Here is an 18,500-nt window from a genome sequence, read left to right as displayed (position 1 = left end):
TCCGGGCTCGGATGTTCCCAGCAGGTGCTTTTGTGGGTGGCGGGGGGAGGGGGCTTGCATGCCGTTTGTACAGACTTGCAGAGCTGTTCATTGACTAACTAATAGTTAACCCAAATCCAACGCCGGCTGTAGTTTAGACTCACCGCTAACATTCCTTGTCCTGCCTGACCTGAAAGAACCCTGGAGTTCAAGCCTGCGAGGTCACCACTGGCCCTTCACCTACACGAACCGTTTTCTCAGGAGTAACCAGGGTTGTTACCACCGGGCTCTCCTTCTTGAAATGAGCTCAGGATGTCGTAGCTCCCCCGGGGTGCCAACTGGCCTGGAGTAAAATCTCATAAGAACATAAGAAAGAGCCTGCTGGATCAGACCAGAGTCCATCTAGTCCAGCACTCTGCTACTCGCAGTGGCCCACCAGGTGCCTTTGGGAGCTCACGTGCAGGAGGTGAAAGCAAGGGCCTTCTGCGACTGTCCCTGTAACAGCAGAGACCTTCTGGATCAGACCAGATCCCGTCCACAACAGGGGCTCCCTTTTCTGTCCCACTCAGATTCCATCCCCAAACCTCCAGGTGTTTCCTGGAGATCTGGCAACTCTTGCTGCACCTGTAAGTGCCCCCCCCCCCCTGTTGCCTGGCCCTGCCACCCACTGTTGACCACAACTGAACGGCTTTGCTGCTCCTCCTCCTTGCCTCTGTCCTCCTGGTGGCTGCAGACTGTGGTGGAATTGTGGCCTTCACAGGGTGCACTGGTGCTTTGTGGCATTTCTCGTGGCTCGCTGCCACTTGCCTTCGTGGACTTCCCTGTTTCTGGTTCCTTGGGATCCCTCAGGAAGCACCCTGTGGCTCCCTGGTAAGTCTACGGGTGATTCCGCCAATGGGTTCACTCCTGGGCCCCTTCCGCACACGCAAAATAATGCGTTTTCAAACCACTTTCACAACTGTTTGCAAGTGGATTTTGCCATTCCGCACAGCTTCAAAGAGCATTGAAAGCAGTTTGAAGGTGCACTATTCTGCATGTGCGGAATGAGCCCTGGATATAACCCATTAGGAAGTGAATTACAAAGTATGATTACAAAAACAACCCTCTGGCTGTTGGTTTCCCAGGCTGTGCGGTCTGGTGGTTTCAGCTCCTAATGTTTCGCCTGCAGCTAAAACCACCAGGTCTTGGCCGTACAGTCCAGAAAACCCGCAGCCGTCAGCTGATTCCAGCTGTGGAGACCTTTGACAATATGATGAAAACATCTGTATCTACCGGCAAATATTCACCGTGAAACCAAAACCAGTGGGGCTTGGAAAATGTCCTGGTATGAGAAAGATTATTCCGTCGATCGGCGCGCTGAGCACAAAACATGACAGAACAATTCGGTCGAACAGCAAAAAAGGTTCTTAATAAAGCAAAATAATGCTGCCGGGCCAGGACTGAAGACCTGGAAAACAACACAAGCGAGCAAAAAGCTGTCTAAGGCAAAGACGCGATCAATGCAGGTAACATTTATCCCTGACATGCAACAATTCAATCTAACAGCCAGATTCTTAATAAAACAAAATAGTGCAGCGGGCCTGGTAATTGAAGAACTGTTGTCTCAGGCAACGGAACTATCGCTTCAGGAAAAGTTTATTCCTTTGCAGGGCTGATCTTCTAGACTGCAGCTCTGCCACCTTTACGAGAAGGCCCTCCTGAACCGATTCTGTTTTGCACGTCGCTCGAAAAGACCTTTCTGATTGGCTCAGGCAGGCTGCGGTTCGTAGCATGGGAGCCACCGCTGTGAAGTTGGGGGCGGGGGGGGGGGGCTGACTTTTTCCCAGGGTGGTGTCCCAGGAGGCGTTGCTCAGATGAGTGTGGCTGACATGGTGTTTCTCTACTGCAGGGGTCTTCAAACTATGGCCCTCCAGGTGTTCATGGACTACAATCCCCATCAGCCCCTGCCAGAATGGCTAAGTGGTAGGGCTGATGGGAATTGTAGTTCATGAACATCTGGGGGGCCATAGTTTGAAGACGCCTGCTCTACTGCAAGGAGTCTCAAAGTGGCTTAAAATTGCTTCCCCCCCCCAAACAGGGACTGAGGAAGTTCTGAGATAACTATGACTAGTCCAAGGTCACCCAATGAGCCTCTCGTGGAAGAGTGAGGAATTGAACCCAGATCTTCAGATTAGTCTGTTTTCTTAACCACTACACCACACAGGAGAGGGGACAGCTGCTTTGATTGGGATGCCGCTTCCAAGAAGATGCCAGCCACAGATGCAGGCGAAACGTCAGGAGAAAATGCTACCGGAACACGGCCCTACAGCCCAGAAACCCCACAACCCTCCGGTGATTCCTGCCGTGAAAGCCTCCGACAACACGAAGTCAGTATTGTCCACTCAAGTCTGGCAGCCGTCAGAGAAGCCTTTCGCACCATCTACTACCTGATCCTTATAACTGGACATGCCAGGAATTGAACCAGGGACGTTCCGCCTGTGAAGAGGAGATACTGTTGTTGAGCCCTGACCCTGGGCCAGACACCCTCTTTCAGACTAACCTTCTCCACAGGGTAGGAGCAGCAGTGGCGTAGGAGGTTAAGAGCTCGTGTATCTAATCTGGAGGAACCGGGTTTGATTCTCCGCTCTGCCGCCTGAGCTGTGGAGGCTTCTCTGGGGAATTCAGATTAGCCTGTACACTCCCACACACGCCAGCTGGGTGACCTGGGGCTAGTCACAGCTTCTCGGAGCTCTCTCAGCCCCACCCACCTCACAGGGTGTTTGTTGTGAGGGGGGAAGGGCAAGAAGATTGTCAGCCCCTTTGAGTCTCCCGCAGGAGAGAAAGGGGGGATATGAATCCAAACTCTTCTACTTCTTCTTCTTCTAGTTTGGAGGATAAGGAAAAATAACCATTCGTGCTTCTCTGAGTTTCTTAGGAGGACGGTGAGACAGCAGTGGAACTGAACTGTAGAGCAGAGCTGTCTTTATTCTCCTCTTTGGTATGTCACAGTGTCTATCAAAATCTGCTGGCTGAGTAAATTGGCAGTAAATGTGGTCGCGACTCAGTAACCCACGATGTAACTGAGAAGTTCACTTAGCCCAAATGGGATCACTCCGCATCATTCTGGCACGTCGGTTATACGTCCATAACAGCAAGGGGAAACAACCTATTTTCTAAGTGATGCGACGATCAAAGAAATTGTGAGGCAATTATTTATACACCGTTTGGATCCGTGGATGGGTTTGCTGGAGCTGGAGCGCCCGTCTTCTTTGACCCACACATTGGAATAACCTGGCACGAGCTCTTTGGGTCCCAAGGTCCAATAATGCCTATAACCCGAAATGAACATTAGCCGTTCCTCAACAGCCCCCTTCTAATGCAGATCAAAAGCCCAAGGGAGCTTTTGTGTCCACTTTGAGTCCACTGCAGATGTTCAGGCAACCGAGTTTTCTCTGATGAAATTTGGAGGTCTTTGCTGCTGGAAAGGCAAGGAGAAGACGGCCAGGGACTCAAGGGAAGGGATTCTCAGGGGGCAGGTGATAGCTGGCGTCCAGGAAGATGGTGAGGGTGCCCACGGTGGTGAAGATGATGAAGGTCCAGAAGAACATGCGGTCCACCACAATGGCCACGTATTCCCAGTCCTCCTTCAGCTGCGAGCAAAGGGAAGAGGAGACGGGTCACCTACAAGAAAGGCAACCAGGAAGGACAGACCGGGATGCCCGGTGGGGCCAGGTCGAGATTGGCTTGGCTGATCAAGAGATGCCACAAATCTCTAGGGAGAGTCTCCAGGGGTCTGCAACCTGCGGCTCTCCAGATGTTCATGGACTACAAATCCCACCAGCCCCTGCCAGTGTAACCCCCATGCTCAGAATGGGTTGACCCAGAAAGGGGTGGAGACTCAAAGCAGCAGAAGGCTGCAGAGCTCATGTAGTTTGGAGGAGACGAGGCTACCACACTCATACCTTGGTTTGTATTTGTAGGCGTAACCTTTTACACTCCAGATGTCACGACTGTTGTTTCACAGCCCCTGCCAGCATGGCCAATTGGCCATGCTGGCAGGGGCTGATGGGAATTGTAGTCCATAACATCTGGAGTGCCAAAGGTTCGCCACCACTGGTATAAGCCCTTAACACCTTGTTAAAGTAACTGCAATGTTGTTGGGAACTAGTGGGAAGGTAGTTGTTTATTTTTGCTATGTTGTAAATGTTGGAGTTTATTGTTTCGGGGTTTTTTGTGTATGTAAATGGTGAGAGTTTTCTGGGAACCTCCATCATCTTGAATCCCGTTCACCCAGCCTCTGAAGTCTTCAAAAACCAACCACCAGCAAAGAAGAGTTGAACTTGGCAATACCAGTAGACTGTAAATATAAGGACTTGAAAATGCAAACTTAACAGGACTGTAAAGTGTAAATGTTAAATGTTTTAAAAGTGTCGTTTGTTAAGAGAAGTAAACTGTTTTGTTTTAAATTTAGTCCTTTGCAAGTCCTTCCAAGTATTGCCCCACAGAACCCACAGAAAGAGGTTACGCCAGCATGGCCAATTGGGACTGATGGGAATTGTAGTCCATGAACATCTGGAGAGCCGCAGGTTTCAGACCCCTGCTCCAGCACAAGCCCAGCTGGAATAATGGGATAATTGTGGTCTTGCACATGCTCATTGCCACGGGGCCCGCGCAAGGGAATGTCCTGGGGCACTTGTGTCCAGTGGCCGACATCCGTCTGTTCCCCCTGGTTGACCACTCTTAAGGGTGCTCAAAATTAAGGTAAAAATGGCTAAGCTTCTAAATAACTCTAATGCTGAAATCTCTGAACCTGTTGCTACATTTTTACTCTGTGTACTGCAAGATGTGTAATAATGATCTTTTTACTGTATTTGGAATTCATGACACACACCGGTTTTATGCCTAATAAAGGTTTTGGATTTGGATTTGGGTGCTCAAAAACTCTAACTGCTTGAGCCAGTCTCGGAGGAAGGCTGAACACGCTCGGAATTCCGGACTTGCTTGTGTAAGTCCAGCTGTCAGGACAGTACGGGAGCCCAGAGGCCAAACTGACCTCCCCCTCTGCCCCTCCCTCACCACTCACCGCATCATAATCTTCTTGCTCCTGCAGCTGCTCGGCAATATACATGACCGCCTCCACGGCGGACTTCAGGTCCGGAGGAAGGGCCAGGCTGTGGCTAGGGCCCTCGATGAATTTCTTCATGTCCGCAGAGAACACCTCCGGCTGAAACCTTGGAGGGGGGAGAAAGGCGTGACGGGCTCGCCCACCAGCAGAAGCGGCCCCCTCCCTCGGACTTGGTCAGAGCTGGGTTCTTTAGCCCGAACAGTTAAGCTGGAAGGGGGGAGGTCTTTTTATGAAAAATGTTGGCAGCTGCAAAAAGGGCCTTCTGGGATCTTCTGAAGGCTGTGGGTCACACAGAGGGAGTATAGCCCTGTCCCTACCTAGGTCAGGGGTCTGCAACCTGCGGCTCTGCAGATGTTCATGAACTACAATTCCCATCAGTCCCTGCCAGCACGGCCAATTGGCTGCTGGAAGGGGCTGATGGGAATTGTAGTTCATGAACACCTGGAGAGACACAGGTTGCAGACCCCTGACCCAGAAGCACCGTAGCCCTGCCTACTTTCTACATATACTTGGCAGGTACCAGGACAGGTGTTGGCAGGTACTCACGGGCTCAGGGTGGGGGCCTCTAGGTGTGGCTTTCCAGAAATTCCACCCAGATACTCTCTGCAGGTCAGGAGCTCACCTGTTAGGTTTGGGGAAGAGGAAATCGCAGGCCGGAGTGCGCAGGAAATACTCATCTACACGGCGGTTGCTTTTCACCGGGGGCTCCTGCTTGGGGGGGAGGGGGAGCGGCTTGAGGGTGGATTCTGGCTTTGGACGGCGCAGCCCTAAATACCGAGGAAGCGTGTGGATAAAAATCTAGAGAGAGAGAGAGAGAGATAAAGAGAAAGAGTCTCCACTTATCCTCTGGAAGTCGGTTGTGTCATGCAGGTACGCACCCGTCTTGCCTCCAGTCCATTTCGGTCATCCAGAGTTCTGACCCACAGGGGGCTCGAACTCCTGACCACGTGAGTGGCAGTGCAAGTGTAACCCCCATGCTCAGAATGGGTTGACCCAGTAAGGGGGGGAGACTCAAAGCAGCAAGAGGCTGCAGCAGACCTCATGTAGTTTGGAGGAGACAAGGCTACCAGACTCAGACCTTGGTTGTATAAGCCCTTACACCTTGTTAAGGTAACTGCAATATTGTTGGGAACTAGTGGGAAGGTAGTTGTTTGTTTTTGCTATGTTGTAAGTGTTGGAGTTTATTGTTTCAGGGCTTCTTTTTGTGGTTGTCATGGGTGAGAGTTCTCCTGGAAACCTTCCTCTTCACCAAGCCCTTGGAGTCTTCAGGAGCCAACCCACTTGCAAAGAAGAATTGGACTTGGCAGATTCAGTAGACTGTAAATACAAGGACTTGAAAATGCAACCTGAACAGGACCTTGAAGTGTGATGTCAAATGTTGATGTTTGATGTTATATGTTAAGAAAGTAAACCATTTTGTTGTTAAAAATTTGTTGTTGCAAACTCATTCCAAGTTCTTCCCCACAGAACCCACAGATAGGAGGTTACACAAGCACTTAACCACTACGCCACGCGGCTCCTTGAGAGGATGCTCAAATCTAACTCCCCAAACACAGGGTGGGTTTGGCTTCACCACCGCCGCCTTCCTCTGTCTCTGGGGTGATGACATTCGGTGCCCCTCTGGAGCACAGAGCCCTACCTGCCTCACCCAGAAGGGCATCTCATGGGTGTTGGGGGAGCGATGGTGCAGGTTCAAGTCCACCACGCTGAGGATGACGGAGAAGGTGACCAAGATCATGGTGAACATGAGGTATTTGACGATGATGGGGACTGCCAAGGATGTCTCTGGGACTTTATCAGCCAGCAGGAGGAGAAACACCGTCAAGGTGAGGAGGGCGAAGATGGAGAGCGTCATTTTCTCCCCTAGGAGAGGGGGAGGAGAAGCAGCTGTCACCCACAAGCAGAGACGCCACCCCAGAGGGGGCTGACCAAACGCCCGGACCCACCGTCCCTCCACTGAGGACAGGGTCAGCCGAGAAACTCCATTACAAGGAGAGCCATGAAACAACAATACACAAATCCGCAAGGTGAAGAGATAGGCTGTTCTTGGGGGCTGGAGTGTTTGTTTCAAGGCCCACCTTCATGGGCAGATGAATGCAGAGGTGTAGATACAAGGGGACCGGGGGGGGATGTTGCACCGGGTGCTCGCCTGGGGGGGGGCGCAAAAATTTCTGGTTTGTTTTTTGTATTTTTTAGTGCTTTTCAGTTTTTGGCCTGCAAGGGGTGCAGTTTTTAGGCTAGCAGCACCAAGATTTCAGGGAGTTTTTGGGGGACTCTCCTGATAATACCACCCAAGTTAGGTGAGGTTTGGTTCAGGGAGTCCAAAGTTATGGACTCCCAAAGAGGATGCCCCATCCCCCATTGTTTCCAATGGGAGCTAATAGGAGATGAGGGCTACACCTTTGAGAGTCCATAACTCTGGACCCCCTGAACCAAACTTCACCAAACCTGGGATGTATTATCAGGAAAGTCTCTTATTGATACCACCCAGGTTTTGTGAAGTTTGGTCCAGGGGGTCCAAAGCTATGGACTCCCAAAAGAAGTGCCCCGTCCTCCATTGTTTTCAATGGGAGCAAATAGAAGATGGGGGCTACACCTTTGAGAGTCCATAACTTTGGACCCCCTGAACCAAACCTCACCAAACCTGGCTGGTATCATCAGGGGAGTCTCCTAAAGGTGGCTGTCAGGGTCCCCCTCCAGGGTACCAAAAGGGGTACCCGGCCGAAGACAGCGAAGGGGGCGGCAAGTCCGGGGAGGGGTGGGCCCCCGCTCCCGGACAGTGGCCATCTTGCCACAGGCAGGAAGATGCCTGATGGACATCTTGTCTGCTAGAAAGGGGAATGTGAAGGAAAAGGAAATGGTGTGGTGAAATTCAGGGACCTTCCTATTTCAACCGGATTTGAAAATGTCAGCCTCAAAGGCAAAGGCATATGGCCTATAGGGACACGGGGTCACCCATGTCCCCGGGAGCATGCCTTTTGGTCACATGCCCCCCACATGACTAAAAGGCGTGCACCCCAGCTGCACACCACAGAGCCCCGTCCCCAGAGGTGGGACCCAGCAGGTTCTCACAGGTTCCCGAGAGTAGGTTACTAATTATTTGTGTGTACCGAGAGGGGGTTACTCATTGGTGATTTTGCCACATGATTTTTGCCTTAGTTACGCCCCTCTTTTCAGCAGTAGCGCACAGAACTTGAAGCAGTCTAGCAGGAGGTGCACCGGCGTGCATGGCAGCCTGCGCCTGCATGCATTCATTTCCCCGCCAAAGGACCGGCGCAATGGCTGCGTCCTTGCTACAGCCCCGCCCAGCAATGCCCCGCCCCCGGAATGCCCGGTCACGCCCCCATCACGCCCCGCCCAGCCCCATTGGCGCTACGCCACTGTTTGAATCCCACCACCATGGGAACCTGTTACTAAAATTTTTGGATCCCACCACTGCCCGTCCCCCATGGCTCTGAGCCCTGCCCTCCATGTAGGCTGGCGTGCGGGATCAGTGGGTGGTGGTGGTGCACAGGGCACCTGGAGAAGGGATTGTCTTCGGGTGCCATTCCCCCCCCAATACGCCTCTGCTCAAAGGAGAGGTGGACCCTGAGAAGCGGGAGGGGTTGAGCCGCGTTTGTGTCCGGGGTGCCCACCTGCGTCTGGAGGCAGGTAGAAGACAAAGATGGCCAGGAGGGAGATCAAGACACAAGGGATGATGACGTTGATCAGGTAGAAGAGGGGCTTGCGGCTGATGATCAGGTAGAAGGTGATGTCCTCGTACAGGGGGTCTCCGGGGAGGGTGTTCTTGCGGGACGGTTTGTGCTGGATCTCCCACTGACCATTGTCTGGAGGGGGAAGAGAGGGAAGGAAAGCCCAGGACGTAATCAAGCTTCGTTGGACACGACACACACAGAGACACTCACCGTCTTGGGAGCCGCCGTTTTGTGGATGGTACGCACACCAGGAAGAAGTAGGGTCGTCAACTCCAAGTTGGAAAATTCATGGAGATTTGGGGCGGGGGGCGGGGGGTGGGGGGTGGAGCAACCCCAGAAGTACTGATCGAAACAGGCAGGGGACGGCTGCGGCCGCTGAGGGAAGGCGCAACCAATGGCCAATGAGCCCTCTCGGATACCAGGGAAGTTCCCAGCTTGTGGCCGGCTGGTAGCCATTAGCCGGCTGGAAGTGCCACAGGGATTCCTTGGCACAGACCAGTCAGCCTGGGCAGCGGAGCAGATCGTGCGCAAAGTGAACCCTGCCCAAGTTCTTGCGGGCCAGTCCTGAGGTGAGCTCGTTCACTCTTAGGCCGTTCAAACGGGCTGCTCTGCCCCAGGTGTTCCAGAGGGGCTCTCTTAAGATCATAAGAACAAGCCAGCTGGATCAGACCAGAGTCCATCTAGTCCAGCTTTCTGCTACTTGCAGTGGCCCACCAGGTGCCTTTGGGAGCTCACGTGCAGGGTGTGAAAGCAAGGGCCTTCTGCTGCTGCTGCTCCTGAGCACCTGGTCTGCTGAGGCATTTGCAATCTCAGATCAAGGAGGATCAAGATTGGGAGCCATAAATCGACTTCTCCTCCATAAATCTGTCCAAGCCCCTTTTAAAGCTATCCAGGTGAGTGGCCATCACCCCCACCTGTGGCAACATATTCCAAACACCAATCACACGTTGCGTGAAGAAGTGTTTCCTTCTATTAGTCCTAATTCTTCCCCCCAGCATTTTCAACGGATGCCCCCTGGTTCTAGTATTGTGAGCAAGAGAGAAAAATTTCTCTCTGTCCACATTTTCTACCCCATGCATAATTTTATGGACTTCAATCATTTCCCCCCTCAGACGTCTCCTCTCCAAACTAAAGAGTCCCAAACGCTGCAGCCTCTCCTCTCTTCTTGATTACAGAGACCCCAGCTTTGGTGGGGAGGGCGGAAAGCTGGCCCGATGCCATGAATCCCTGTAAGACAGAATAAGACACACACACACACACACACACACACACACACACACACACACACACACACACACACACACACACACACACACACACACACACCCCGAGTGGTGCAAACCAGGATCACACGACTCCCCTACCCGGTCCAGCCGTGGCTCACCGATAAAGGTGTTCTCATAGATGACGATCTCTCTCAGTTCTTGCCCGTCCTCCTTCAGCGGGTGTAGCAGGGTGACCTCCGAGGAGTCGTAGGTGTACGAGCGGAAGACCATGGTGCAGTTTTGCCAGTCGAAGGGGAAGTAGGTGACCTGCCCCACCCCCAAGCAGGAAAGGGTCAGGGGGAAAGCAGCCCCTCCCAGACACACCTCCCCCCCCCCCCAGTGGGAAATGCATTCTTTCCTTATTTAGAATTCCCTTCTGGCACCTTCCGCTGGCCCGGCCCCAGAGGTGGGATCCAGCAGGATCTCACAGGTTCCCGAGAGTAGGTCACTAAGTATTTGTGTGTGCCGAGAGGGGGTTACTAATGGGTGATTTTGTTACGTGATTTTGGTCTTAGTTACGCTCCTCCTCTCAGCAGTAGCGCGCAGAACTGGAAGCAGTCTAGCAGGAGGTGCACCGGCGTGCGTGGCAGCCTGCGCCTGCGTGCATTCGTTTCCCGCCCAAGAACCGGCGCAGCGGCTGCGTCCTTGCCACAGCCCTGCCCAGGAATGCCCAGCCATGCCCCCGTCATGCCCCGCCCCACCCCATTGGCGCTACGCCACAGTTTGAATCCCACCACCATCGGAACCTGTTACTAAAATTTTTGGATCCCACCACTGCATGGCCCCCGTGGCTTGGCTAGGAGTGGCAGAGGAGGAGGGGATGGGTGTGCCCGTGAGGAAGGTTGGCAGCCGGCCGCAGGTCATGCCACGATGCCCACCTGGATGCTGCAGCTACTCCGGTACACAGCAGGCGGCTGCCACTGGAGGACGCCCTGGTTGTTCACCAAGACGTTCACCATCAGAGAAATGTCAAAACCGCCGTCGTTGCTGGAGCAGGAGGAGAAGGGGCAAAGGAGGCCGTGAACTTCCTAGAGGCATTATGAGAAAATACCCCCCATCCTCTCCCTTCCCCTGTGGTCTGGGAGAGACCCCTTGTCGGATAGGGAGATATTTCCAGCACCCTATAGGACCTGCTTTTCGTTCCCACTCAATTATCTTCCTTCTCCATGGCTTCTCCACACTAGAAGCAGCTGCGATTCTTGGCGGACAAGAAAACCCTTTCATGACGGCTTTTTCAACCCCACCCGGGAGAAAGAACCACAGGGAACGTGCCTCACGGACCCCAATTGAAAGCCACCCTATACCCACTTGTTAACTTTGAAAGCATTAAGTATCCTCTGGTTCAGTGATGGCGAACCTTTTTGAGACCGAGTGCCCAAATTGCAACCCAAACCCCATTTATTTATCACAAAGCGCCAACACGGCAATTTAACCTGAATGCTGAGGTTTTAGTTTAGAAAAAAACGGTTGGCTCCCTCTTCCTCCGTCTCACCCGCTTGAGCAGGGGCCAGCCTGCTCTAGCCTCCAGCAAGTCCCGCGCTCACCGCTCTGTGCCTCTCTAGCATCTCTGCCTCCTCTGCACGCGCGCGCACACACACACACACACACACACCGGGCAGCAGCCACCCGGAGCACAGGCACCAGGCCTGCCAGCCAAGTCCTCCCTACTCACAGTGGTGTGTGCACATCATGCTCAGTGGCCCAGGCCAGCCTAGATGTGTGTGTGTGATTTTCCACCTCCCACATAACGAACTCTGTGTGTACGTGCCCACAGAGAGGGCTCCGAGTGCCACCTCTGGCACCCATGCCATAGGTTCGCCATCACTGCTCTAGTTACTGACTGCTGTAGGCAGTTTCAAAAACTTCTCACTTGCCTTTTATGCTACAGCTCAATTCTGGTTCAGCAGCACTTCAGAGACCGAGAAGGTTTTCTGGTATTGTCGAAGACTTTCATGGCAGGAATCACTGGGGTGCTGTGGTATAGCCTGGAAAGTAGGTTGTAGCTTAGTCTCTGATTTGCTTGCATCTGTGGCTGGCCAGCCACAGATGCAGGCGAAACGTCAGGAGAAAATGCTGCTAGAACACAGCCTTACAGCCCAGAAATCACACAACACCACAAGGTTTTCTGGGTCCGATCTTTCAAGAGTCCAGGTTCCCTTTATCAGGTACAAGGCGCTGACTCTCAACAGGTGATACCTTGAAACTCTGCTTGGTCTCTAAGGCGCTCCTGGAGCTGAGTCTAGCTTTTCTGCTACAGACCAACACGGCAAACGTATGAAACTACCTGGGGGGGGTGTGTGTGGTAGAAAAAGGACCCCCCCATGCCCCCCAGCCCAGACGCAGTTGCATTTTCACAGCCTGCCCCCCCACACACACACCCCGCCTTCAAAGGCACTCACTTGTTCATGAGGACTATATCTGGGAGCCAGACTTTGTCAGAAAAGATCCTGACGGAAGTGATTCCCTCATAATTGACAGGGTCCCAGGTGAGGCGGTAGTCCGTCCACGTCTGGAAAACACGGGGAGAAAGAGAGAGCGGTTTGTGCCGAGGGAGCCATGGGGATGAGGAAGGGGAGCGTGCGGCAGAATTTGCATCAGGTCCGCATGCAGCAATGGGGGTTCCAGGCCAGCTTTGCTACCATCTTCTGCTCACCCCCCTCATGACCACCCCGAAGGGCTGTTGTTCTTGTTTCTGTTCCGAGAAGGGCAGTGGAGAGACAGCGCCTTCTACCTCGGCACCCCGGTGGAGAGGCGGCATTCGAACTCGTGTCTCCAATCACTTGTTTACCCATCAAACAAAATCAGCTTCTGCACGAGTAACTCTGCCCAACTAATACATTAATACCATTTTCTTGCAATGTTCTCAGTGGCATGAGTGTTCTAAGATACCCAATCTCCTGAACAGCTCTGATGTGCTCTTTTGTGAAACTGTTGCAAATTTTATACTGGAAATTAGTAATTTTAAGCATAAGCATAAGCATAAGCATTTTATTGTCATTGTGCACGCACAACGAAATTTACAGCAGCATTCCTCGATGCACACAATTTCAGACTCATACATCATCCTCACTTCCCCTTCCTCCACCCATCCCTACACAGCCCCAAATACATCAATATGAAGCAGCGGAGTTTAGCATAGCCACAGCTCTAGAGTAGAAGCTGTCTCTAAGCCTCTTTGTCCTAGTTCTGAGAGCCCTGTATCGTCTGCCAGATGGTAACAGTTTGAAAAGAGAGTGTGCTGGATGAGACGGGTCCCTCAGAATATTTTGGGCTTTATTTAGGCTTCGGGAATTATAGATTTCTTCCAAGGAGGGAAGAGGGCAGCCGATAATCCTTTGTGCAGTAGTGATCACCCTTTGGAGCGCCTTCCTATTCGCCACTGTGCAACTGGAGAACCATACACAGATGCAGTAGGTTAAGACACTCTCTATAGCACAGCGGTAAAAGGACACCAGAAGTTTTCCATCTAGTTGTTGCTTCCTTAAAAGTCTCAGAAAGTACAGTCTTTGCTGGGCTTTCTTAACCACCGCGGCAGTCTGTACTCCCCAGGTCAAGTCCTCTTTAATCATAACGCCCAGAAATTTAAAACTAGCCACCCGCTCCACTTGATCTCCATTTATAGTCAAGGGCTGAATTTCTGAGCTATTCCTTCTATAGTCCACTATGAGCTCCTTTGTCTTGTTTAGCAATTTTAACTGTATTTCTTAACCTTGTTTTGTTTTAAAATTTTGTCCTGTTTTATAGGCCAATAAAGGCTTGTGTTGTTGTGACTCTGCCCAAATCTTTTGGGTCCCCCCCCCCCCAACTCTTTCACTAAAACTGCCCACAAGCTTTTTTTTGGTGAACAACAACAACAACAAAAACAAGAAAACTGCGTGTGGGTTTAAAACAAAAGCAGATAATTGAATTTGTGCTGGAAGCCCACAAGCCCCGCAAATCCTGACCCCAGGACTCCTTGAAAGTCAGTGAAAAAATACTGGAAAATCCAGCAGTCCTGTTTGGCTAACCTACACCAGCCCCAGAAGCACTCAAATAATCCCTAAAGGGGTCAGTCCGCAGGAACTAAATCACTCCCCCCTTAACACACCCAAGTCAAGGTCAAAGGGAAGTTCAGGGCAGACTCAGGGCACCGGATCTGTGAGCAGCGCCGCTCCGAATGCGCTCCATCTCCAGAGGAAGTTCTCGCTCCCTCCTCGTTCCATTTTTGGAATGGTTTGGATTCCAGCTAACTTGGCCCCCAACTGGACCCAGAGCCACTCTTCGGGGGCGGCAGCTCAGGCATTCACGAGACGCACGGCCGGGCAGAGCCGTGTCGTGGTTTTTTACCCACCAGATCCATGTAGACCTTGGTTGTCAACTCTTCGTTTTTTTCATCCTGCAAAAAAAAAAAAAAAAAAAGAATTCCCAAGGAAAGCTCAGAGTGATTCTCTGGTGTGAATAACTTCTGAGAGTCTCCGCAGCCTTGCGGGCACCCAGGCAGGGGGGAAAAATGGATCTGGCAGAGAGCTGGTTATTTTGAATTGGCTGGAGCTCTGAAAGGCGGGGGGGGCGAAGTCCCTGTTGCTTGAGGGAGTGGGGAGCTCATCTACAGAGAAGGACATAAACAAGAAGCCGTTTGCCTTTGTAACTGGACTGGACAGCCCGGTTATTAATAGCCGGCAGCAAACTTCAGCTGTTGTCTTTGCGGCCGCCTTTTAACTATTTCTCCCCCTGAGCCAAAGTCTGCTGCTGCTGCACCCGCTTTATTGTATTGTATTGTATTGTATTATTTGTATACCGCCCTCCCCCGAAGGGCTCAGGGCGGTGAACAACAGCAGCATAATAGCAAACATCAGTAATCATATCATCAAGCAACAAAACATCGACAAACAGAGGATCAATAAACACAACATTATAAACATAGCATTATAAACAACGAGAACATCAATAATCATAACATCATAAGCTGGAGTCAACACAACACAAGCCTTTATTGGCATATATTTATCTGGAGTCAAACCCTGGTTTGGAGCGGGTCTCCTCAATGTCGCCCCCTGCAGGTGCCCTGTGGTATTCCCCCGAGGGAAAGGGAAGCCCTGCCGCCCTCTGCTGGCCAAACTGGGTTCTGATTGGCCATTACGCTGCCACACCTCCCCCCCCCCTCTTGGATCTGCCCCCCCCCCCGAGGCACTTGCTTGCCCCCAAGGAGAACTCACCACGCTGATCAGCTGCGAGAGGGACATCCCGATCCGCACGGGGACCCTGTCGCCGAGGCTGCGGGCCGGGCGCACCGTCGCGCTGTAGTTCTGGAAGAGCGCTTCCAGCAGGCGCCCCTCCGCCTCGGAAGCCGCCGCGGCTGGAGAGAGAGGGGGGCAGAGACAGAGAGAGAGAGAGCCTTGCAGCATGCAGGGGGGCACCGGCCTCCCTCCCCGCCCTTTAAAGCCCTGGGCAGGCAGAGCCGCAGGTCCCCACGAGCTGGGCAACCGACGTCCAAACGAAGCGGGGGAAGGCAGACGCCAGAACGGCCAGACATCTTGTAGACCCCCGCAAGCCGGTTGCGTGGAGGGGTGGGGGGAGGGTCACTGTCGGTTCTACCCCCCGCTGCCCACCCCCAGCCCCCGGGGGCCCCTGGGCGGAGCAGCCAAACCAGGCACGTCGAGGCGGGCTTACCTGCCAGGGCGAGGGCGCCCAGGAGCCCCCAAAGCGCCGCCCGGGGGGCCATGTCCTCTGCGCGCTGCTCGGGGGGGCCCGGCGGCCTCGGCTGTCCTGTCCCTGGGGCGGGGGGCGCTCCCCGGTGGGGCCGCCCGGCCAGCAAGGGGGGAGTGGCCAGCAGAAGCCGGCTCGAGTTCCCGAAGGCATCTGGCAGCTGCCGAGGGGGCTTCCGGCCGGACACCTGTTCGCCGAGGACGAGGCTGCTCGGCTCCCCTCTTTGGCGGCCGCCCACCCACCCCCGACCGAGGCGGCATTTCTGGCCCCTGGTCGTACAGCGGGGAGCTGGATGAATGCCCCCCCCCCGGCCTGCTTTTGCCCCAGGGCTCGGCTACTGCCTGGGGCGGGGGGGGGGGACTCGGGAGGCTGGAGCGACCCCCCCCCGGGAGCCCCAGTGGAAAACAGGGAAAGGCTGGAAGTGTGGAGCCAGTCGAGGGGGGGGGGTGTCTGCGGGGACAGCTGGGACCCGCGACGTGGACGCAGACGAGCCAGGCAGGGTGCTGTAGTGGTTAGAGCATGGGGCTAGAATCCTGGAGCGCCATGGGCACATTGCCCGCCCTGCCGTGGAAGCTCGCTGGGTAACCTTGGGCCTGTCACACTCTTTCCGTCTAACCTACTCCGCAGGGTTGTTGTGAGGATTACCCAGAGGAACGCCAATGGGGAGAAAGACGGAACCGAAACAGAGACAATAAACACCTTCCAGCCCAGCTCAGCCTCTACCACATGTGGGACGCCGGGCCGTGGGGTCTCCTCCAATCCACTTCCCCTGGTCAGAGAGGGTGGCAGCGACAGTGAAGGGCCAGTCCTGTGGGGCAGGGCCAAATGCGTGGCCTCGGAGTGTGGAAATGGGATATGGCACCTACCCCCACTGTTCAAGGAGAGTCCAGCCCCCTCCCCACATTTCTGCAGGGGCTACAGGTCATTCTTGGGCCCCGTCCACCCATGCAGAATAATCCACATTCAACGCACTTTGCAGCTGGATTTTACGGTGCGAAATAGCAAAATCCACTTGCAAACAATCGTGAAAGTGGATTGAAAGTGCATTATTCTGCATGTGCGGAAGGGGCCGTAGTACGAACCGGGAAAGGATTTGAAGAACCTAAATCCTGGAAGTGGACTCTGGACCAGGAACTCCTGCAGCCAGCCCACCCGCCCACCCACCCTCCCTCCAGGTAGCCACCAAGACAAGTCATGTAGAATAATAGAAATGTTCTGTTTATTTTCAGAATGCAGGACTGGGAGGGGGGGGGGATCGAGGGGCAGCGTGACAGAGATCCTTCGCTTCGTGAAGGGGGGGGGTCTTTATTGCTGAGAGGAAACCACTTTTCTCATGCAGGGAGCCAAAGGCGGAGAGACCCCAGGGGTTATTGCTTTCTGTGCTGGTAAAGGGGGGAAGACAGAGGAGGGAGGGAGGAGGGGTTTGGAGGCTGCGCCAGCCCTGCAAGGGAGTACATTTGAAACAAACCTTTTTCTGATCCCGCAAGACAACCTTTCTGTGCAAGAATCTGAAGACCTCTGAAACTTTGCAAAGCTGGGTCCGAAGTAGCCGCAGACGCAAATGCTACCATGTTCCTGCTTTAAATTATAGTGTTGCAATTTGCAAAATGCAGACGCCTATTCTAAAACTTACACAAACAAAACCAAAATCCTGCATTCTTGGTTTTTGTTTGGAGAGGAGACGTCTGAGGGGGGATATGATTGAAGTCTATACAATTATGCCTGGGGTAGAAAATGTTGACAGAGAGAAATTTTTTCTCTCTTTCTCACAATACTAGAACCAGGGGGCATCCCTTGAAAATGCTGGGGGGAAGAATGAGGACTAATCAAAGGAAACACTTCTTCACGCAACGTGTGATTGGTGTTTGGAATATGCTGCCACAGGAGGTGGTGATGGCCACTCACCTGGATAGCTTTAAAAAAGGGGCTTGGACAGATTTATGGAGGAGAAGTCGATCTATGGCTACCAATCTTGATCCTCCTTGATGTGAGATTGCAAATGCCTGAGCAGATCAGGTGCTCGGGAGCAGCAGCAGCAGCAGCAGAAGGCCCTTGCTTTCACCTCCTGCACGTGAGCTCCCAAAGGCACCTGGTGGGCCACTGCGAGTAGCAGAGAGCTGGACTAGATGGATTCCTGGTCTAATCCAGCAGGCTCTTTTCTTATGTTCCCAAGGCCATTGCTTTCACCTCCTGCATGTGAGTCTAAAGGCACCTGGTGGGCCACTGCGAGTAGCAGAGAGCTGCCGACTAGATGTGACTCTGGTCTGATCCAGCAGGCTCTTTCTTATGTTCTTAAGGCCATTGCTTTCACCTCCTGCATGTGAGCTCCCAAAGGCACCTGGTGGGCCACTGCGAGTAGCAGAGAGCTGGACTAGATGGACTCTGGTCTGATCCAGCAGGCTAGTTCTTATGTTCTTATGTTGCTGAATATTCTGGAAAGAAATGCCTCTGAAATTTCAGATTTAAAACAACAAATCAGAGGGGTACGATGTTCAAATCCCGCACAGTCCTGGTTGGGGGCCGTAGCCGAAAACCGAACAATTTTAAACAAATGAATGCCTTGAAGGTTTTGAATACGACCCCTATGCACCCGGCAGCCCCCAAAGAAGACGACAAAGGGGGAGGAAAGGGAGCTGTGGAGAAAAGATGGGGCATGTGTGAGTGTGTCACAAAGGAAGAGGCTGTGGGGCCAGGCACAGGGCAGGAGAAGGCAGAAAATTGCCCAGAAGGGGAGGGGGCGCTGGGCAGAGCGGGGAGGGGCCTCCCCTCGTG

At 53.2% G+C, this 18,500-nt stretch overlaps 1 protein-coding gene across 1 annotated transcript; it reads right to left on the bottom strand.

Annotated features, from left to right (window-relative positions):
* Positions 1-2,745: 2,745 nt before the first annotated feature.
* CHRNB1 (cholinergic receptor nicotinic beta 1 subunit) lies at positions 2,746-15,911 on the bottom strand. The gene is made up of 11 exons (XM_048517548.1): positions 15,693-15,911; positions 15,239-15,378; positions 14,374-14,418; positions 12,443-12,552; positions 10,922-11,030; positions 10,163-10,310; positions 8,719-8,910; positions 6,723-6,946; positions 5,706-5,881; positions 5,042-5,189; positions 2,746-3,608 (listed from the first exon to the last, which is right to left on the bottom strand). Exons 1-11 carry the CDS (start codon positions 15,742-15,744, stop codon positions 3,468-3,470), a joined length of 1,485 nt encoding a protein of 494 aa, XP_048373505.1. The 5' UTR covers positions 15,745-15,911; the 3' UTR covers positions 2,746-3,467.
* Positions 15,912-18,500: the final 2,589 nt, after the last annotated feature.

The sequence above is a fragment of the Sphaerodactylus townsendi genome, linkage group LG15 (genome assembly GCF_021028975.2).
Source record: "Sphaerodactylus townsendi isolate TG3544 linkage group LG15, MPM_Stown_v2.3, whole genome shotgun sequence".
NCBI classification, from domain to species: Eukaryota; Metazoa; Chordata; class Lepidosauria; order Squamata; family Sphaerodactylidae; genus Sphaerodactylus; species Sphaerodactylus townsendi.
This window is presented reverse-complemented; position numbering and strand designations above follow the sequence as displayed.

Coding starts and splice junctions, on each gene's coding strand:
- CHRNB1 (XM_048517548.1), bottom strand. CDS start 15,744: ATGGCCCCCCGGGCGGCGCTTTGGGGGCTCCTGGGCGCCCTCGCCCTG. Junction 15,379..15,692: donor GGGCGCCCTCGCCCTGGCAG/GTAAGCCCGCCT, acceptor CTCTCTCTCCAG/CCGCGGCGGCTTCCGAGGCG. Junction 14,419..15,238: donor TCTCGCAGCTGATCAGCGTG/GTGAGTTCTCCT, acceptor TTTTTTTTGCAG/GATGAAAAAAACGAAGAGTT.